Genomic DNA, 6,000 nt, shown 5'->3' on the forward strand with positions numbered 1-6,000 from the left:
GTTTTCAGATTAAGTCAAGACAGTTCTTTAATACGTGTCTGAGTGTAAATTGTTACACAGTTGTGAGATTTTAATATTATTTTAGGGTAATGGAAATTCAGAAAGATCGGAGAGTATAGCTTAGAGACAGAGCTGAAGTTTGGGAAGTTGGAGAGTCATATTGAGAGAGGGTGGTACCTGGAAGGAGGGTCAGACACGGCTGAGACATCACCTAATGGGTGGATTGTGTGCCAAACTTGTGTCCAGAGGTAGAGCTGGAGCATCCAACCCTTGCACAGCATCGAGGCCTTCTCTGCTTCTCCTTCTGCTCCTTGCAGCAAGGGTGCTGGGGGTAGCAGTGGGCTGGGAGGGTACACAACCAGGAGAGTTGACCCAACAGTCAGCACTGTTCAGCAATAGCCAAAACACTGGCATGCTGTCAACACTGGTTTAGGCACCAGTCTGAAACTCAGCACTATATGGGTTGCTGTGATGCAGATTCACTCCATCCCAGTCAGACCTGATGCTTTGCTAGACACAAGTGAGATAAAGCTGACCTTTTTCTTAAGGTATCACCTGCCAACCCATTTTTCCTTATTTAATAATTTTTTTTAGTCCATTTAAAATGTTTTATGTTTCTTGCTATGCTACATTGCTCCTCTGTATTGAATCTTAATTATTTTTAGAGTCAATTTTTAAGCAATATATGGAACATGCCTCATGAAAATTGTGTAGCTATTTGGATTGTAGCAGAGAAAATGCTTATGAATTGGAGGCTTTGTAAATCTTATCAGTACAGGAACATCCTCAACAATTAAAAGAGTGGAAAATAAGTTATTGCAGTGAAACAGCAAAAATTACTTGCAATACTGTAGCAATAAATGGATCCACTTCTCTCTGTCAGGCTGAAAGGTCTATGTTGTGGCAGGATATCCAGCTTTTTCTCTGTAGTCTGACTGAATTACTAACTTACCTGATTTGGCAAGTTATTGATAACTTCCAGTCACATAGAGGGGGTTTCTTGTAATGTATTTTCCATAAAGGTGTTTCCCCTTCTCCCTGAGTGTCAGTGTTTTCACTGGGTAAATATTTGCTGTTACCACTCAACACCTTACCTTTGATAAATTCAACTTGCTAGTGGTTGTCTTAAAGTTTCTGCTAAACCCATGTAGTTCAGAGATGTGGAGTCAGGAAGGCATTTGCTCAGTGTGCCCACTGCTGCCTGGTCCATCCCCAGTGTCTTACCTGGTGCAGCACAGTGGCCTCTGGAGGTTCTGCCACCCAGTAGTCATCTCTTCTGTGTCTTTTTATCTGGTTGCTGTGTGTTCTTCTTTCCCCTTACCTGTTTGCTTTACTGTTTCTCTCTTGCATTTTTATGCTGCATGTAGTTGGTTTGAGAGGTGGTTTAAAATAAAATGTTATAATATCAACTGCAAAAACGTGTTGAAATTCATTCAGTTGTGGGGAGGTTGACTAAATGCCAACACTTTGTTAAACATCTGAAAATGTGGTTTTGCACATACAGGTTCCTAAAGGATTACCATACTTTTCTGTGGACTTTGGCCTTCAAGGAGGATTTGCTCATGTGATTGAAGATCAACACAATTTCCCTCATTACTTTGGGAAGGTATTGTTACGTAAAAGATTAATTTACATTATACTTTGTTTTGGAAAATTTAAGTAATTAAAACCAACGCTGTCAGAACAGTTACTTTGATATACCCTATTATCTATCTTTTCTTGATGAGTCATTGTAACTTGGCTTGTTGAATAAAGGATCAGTTGATTTTTTCGTTAGTTGATACACAGATTGTGGTTCTAGATTTGTGTTACTTTTGAATTAGTAGGAAGTGTTGATATTTGACATTTTAGATATTTAATCTTACAGGTGGAAAATACTTGCATCTATTTAGGAGTTTTCATGGCCATAGTATTGACATATAGGTGCACTGATTCCTGCTTGTATAAATTAGGGTGCATACACATACAGACTCACAGACAACTCCCATGAAAATCCTCATGTGGTTAGATTACTCCCCATGGTATACAGTGTACTGTTTATACAGGAAGAGCTGTACTCTGGGAAGAGTCAGTGTGACAAAAACACTAAGAGTGACTGGGGAGAAATATAACACCAGAAACAGCAAAGTGGGCAACTTTCTTTTTCTGAACTTACCTTAGTCACAAAGGTACTGCAATGTTAGGATGTTTAAGCAGTACATCAGTATGCTGTGCTTAAAAGAATTTTGCTGAGGCAACCATCTAACAGCTGCAGTTCTGTTTTTTAAATTGTCTTATTTTTTAAATTGGTATATTTTTCAGGATTTCAAGTTTTAATTAGCACTTTAAGAAAACTGACAATCTCGTAATTTGAAAATACATATTTCTTTATTTTATTGTAAAATAGCGTTAATTAATATGGTAATTTTGTCTTAATATGGTAATCTGTCTTTCTTCTACTCGAAAAGGAAATTATTGGTGGCATGCTGGACTTGGAACCGCGGCTCTGGAGAAAAGGAATCAGACAGAACTTTGAAGAACAGAGGAAGAAGGTGTTGCAGTTCGCACAGTGGTGGAAACCATATGACTTTACCAAAAAGAAAGAATGAGAACAACCCTGCAGTCAAGAACTATATAAGCCATAAATTTCCTTAATGGATACTTCGTATGTTAAGAATAACACCAATGTGTTATGTATTGCTAATATATTTTAAAACATAGGATAATATTTAATTGCTGATTATCTGTTTCTGGTTTGGACACTGTGGATCACATGAACCTGCAAACCTGACAAACCAGAATTGTACAGTGGGTTTAGTTTTTCCTTTTTCAACTGAGACAAAAGAATAATATCCATGTGGCCATTGGAGTTCTTAAAAATGTAACTTTTACTTTTAGAGTTTTTACAATCTTTGAGACAACTGATATTTTTTTATATTGTATTTAGCCAGTGCTGAATTGTCATGGTGACCTTCTGTAGAAAATGGTGTACATTTTAAGAACATTTTGATTAAAACAAATACGTTGTTGTGGAAGAAAACTGTACAGAAAATGATTTTCTGATTCTGAGTCCTTGTGGTCTTTAAGTTGCAGTCATTGCAGTAACATAAACATTCACAAAGGATGTGATTGATAAACCTGCTGCTGCCTCCCTGCACAAGAATTATGGCACAAAGGATGATGAGACAGTCCATAGCTGGTGACAAATGACAACTTTAATGGTAACAGTTACTTTTGATAACAATTAAAAAAACCAAAAAACAAATGAGAAGGGTGGAAGAATCTCAAGGGAAAACACTCTGCACTGACCAGCAAAGAAAACCATCATAGGGATCGTCCCAGGTGACTCTTCTCTCCCTAGGCATCCCATCTAGTGCTACAGATGGTTTGCAATAGTAGTTTGCCATAGTAGTTTTCATCAGGACCTGCTTAAACTCCCTGCTGGTTTTCCTGCTTGTGATGCTGTTAGTGCTGATTGGAGCACACTCTGATGAGAGGCAAGAGTTGCACTTTAATTGATTGTTAAGCATGGATGTCACTAGGAAATGCCTGTCTACTAAAGGACCACTGTCCACTGTTTTATTTGCTGGGTTTTGTTTTTTCTTTTGTGTAAATGTTATGAAATGGGGTAGGGAAGTTTGAGGGGGAAGAAGAATGATTCTTGCGTGACTGTCCACCATTTTCCATGGGAACCCTGACATAGCACGCTTGGGCTTTGCAGGTGCAGAGTTGGGAGAACAAAGAGAACAGGAGACAAGGACAGAAGGTCATGGATAGAAACATTGTCACAGCGTCCTCCCAGTGCACCAGGGAAAGGGTGCAGACTTGTGAACAAAAGGCTGCAGTGCTATGGGGAAAGGCTTCAACCAGCAGATGGAAGGCCCTTGGCATAGGAGAACTTAAAGCATTGTGCAAGTGTCTCAACGTGCTTCCTATTCTTTTCCTACTGAACTATTGCTCTCTACAGCTCCCTTAACTATTGTGAGATTGTGAGCTGCTCAGATTAATAAATGAATCACTAAATGTTAAAGGGTTGAATAAGTGTTCATTTCTAGTGGTCTTTTGCAGCTTTCCTGAAGAGCTTGTACTTACCCTGTTCCCTCACCTGCCACCGCATTTTGTCAAGTAAGTCTGGTAGAGATAGAAATCTGCTGTGTTGTGAATTATTTTCTGGAGGATCTTTGTAAAATGGTGTCAACTGCAAGAAAAATAACTTAAAAATAAGCTTTCATGATAATTTTAGTGATTTAATGTTTATTTATATAGTGTCCACCAGGAACCCATGGACAAAAGGGACAGTTCTAACTGTTCTCCAGTAAGTTTTGATCTTCCTTAGGCTACTGGGGAGATTGCGTAGTAAATAGGATGTGAAATAGCAGCTGATGGTAGTTGCTTAGAATGTGATAATGCTGAACCAGTCTTTGGTTGTGTAAAGCATGACTAAAAATAGTTTTCTCTGAAAGTGTATATTACCTTCAGTCTCATCTGCCCCCCGGGAGGATAGCTGGAAAAAGCAGAGGTGACTGTTTTTAAGGCCACGGAAAAGTCTTTATCCAGTGCTGTGCTGAAAATGCAATTTTTCTAACTGATATCACTTCTCTGAGAATTCGTGTTCCTCAAGGGAAGCACTGTGTTTCACAAAGGATATCTGACTTGTACGTAGGAAAGTCCTCTGGCTCATAGTCTGTGCATATTATTCTGGTTTCAGCAAAACTATGGGTTTTCTTTGGACAGAAAGGACTCTGAAATATGGAATAAGGGTAACTCAAGCTAGTGATATGGGAAAATTGTTTTTTACCCTATTAGAAGTTTTCAGAATGAGAGAATGTGCTTACCACATACTCTGAAAATAGTATCTTCTTGTAATTGGTCACAGACCAGACATGCATATTTTTAGGGTAAGCTGTTCTTCTTCATAATTATCTCTAAATATTCATGAGGCCATGACAGTCAACATAGCTTGTTAGGGCATTTGTGGACAGCCTGGTATGCTTAGACTTCAGTTCTTACTCTTATAAATATTAAAATATTTTAAATAAATCTCCTTCATCCAGAAGAACACCCACTACCTAAATTCTTTGGCACTAAGAGGTGGAAAATGTAAATTCAGGTGTCTTCAGGGAGAACAGGGATTGGAAGCTGGATTTCTTACATTCTTGTAAGCATGCATCCACATACTCTTCTGTGTAATCAGCGAGGAAAAGGATCTTCTCCCTTCAAGCAAATCTGTGTGTGTGATTTAACAGGTGTTAGAACATGTCTGTGTCCTGCCCTGTCTTACAGGGAGATCATGTAATATGTGCTGCTACTCTTCTGCATAGTACCTGGCATAAAATGCAATGTTTCCCTGGTATCAAGTCAGCTTTTTCTGACTCTGAGGACTCCTTTGCATTCCCTGGCTATGCTGAAGGAATTGTGTCCTCTCACTTTGATTCCAGGTCTTTCAGCAGTTTCAGGGAAGGGTGCTGCACCAGCACAGCGCTATTACTGCTGTTTGGTCAAGCACTGGTTGAGGCCTGAGCAGGAACTCACACTCCAGAGTCTTTATTCAATTACGTTTGCCACAAAATTCTCTAAGAGAGAACTAGAATGGATGCTGTAATTAGGCAGATCTCCCTCACGCCTTGATACCCTGAGGATTTGCTGCCTAGTCTGTCTTGGGGTAAAAGAGCTAAACAGGCTCCATTGAGATGTTCACTTTCTTTGCTTTTTCTCAGGCTGTGCTGTTCAACCTGGGTACTCCCCAGGCCCATGTAGTTGTAGAAATGTTGCCTGAAGCACGTGTCTTCTTGTTCAGGAGCCACATTTGGACGTTATTATTTTTGCTCAAATTGAAAGAAGGCACTGTGAATTTGTACCGCACCATTAGCTACAAAATGAAGTGCAAAAGCTGCCGTGGCGTCATTATTCTTATCCATAGCCAGTGTTGCTTGATGTCAGGGTGATTGCCTGAAGTCATCTGTGGATGTAAACTGAAGTAATGAAAAATGAGATTGTTGTAAGCTGGGTGAACTCAGTGGA

At 39.4% G+C, this 6,000-nt stretch overlaps 1 protein-coding gene across 1 annotated transcript in view; it reads left to right on the forward strand.

Annotated features, from left to right (window-relative positions):
* The window catches only part of CWF19L2 (CWF19 like cell cycle control factor 2), a 70,689-nt gene extending 66,680 nt beyond the window's left edge, over positions 1–4,009 (forward strand). Inside the window, exons 17-18 of the mRNA XM_027712755.2 lie at positions 1,505–1,606; positions 2,448–4,009. Coding sequence (XP_027568556.1) covers positions 1,505–1,606; positions 2,448–2,588 — 243 coding nt within the window. The 3' untranslated portion in view covers positions 2,589–4,009. The remainder of the gene's footprint in view (positions 1–1,504; positions 1,607–2,447) is intronic.
* Positions 4,010–6,000: the final 1,991 nt, after the last annotated feature.

Source organism: Pipra filicauda, unplaced genomic scaffold (genome assembly GCF_003945595.2).
Source record: "Pipra filicauda isolate LSUMZ 115617 unplaced genomic scaffold, ASM394559v2 scaffold30_size5312502_pilon, whole genome shotgun sequence".
NCBI lineage: Eukaryota > Metazoa > Chordata > Aves > Passeriformes > Pipridae > Pipra > Pipra filicauda.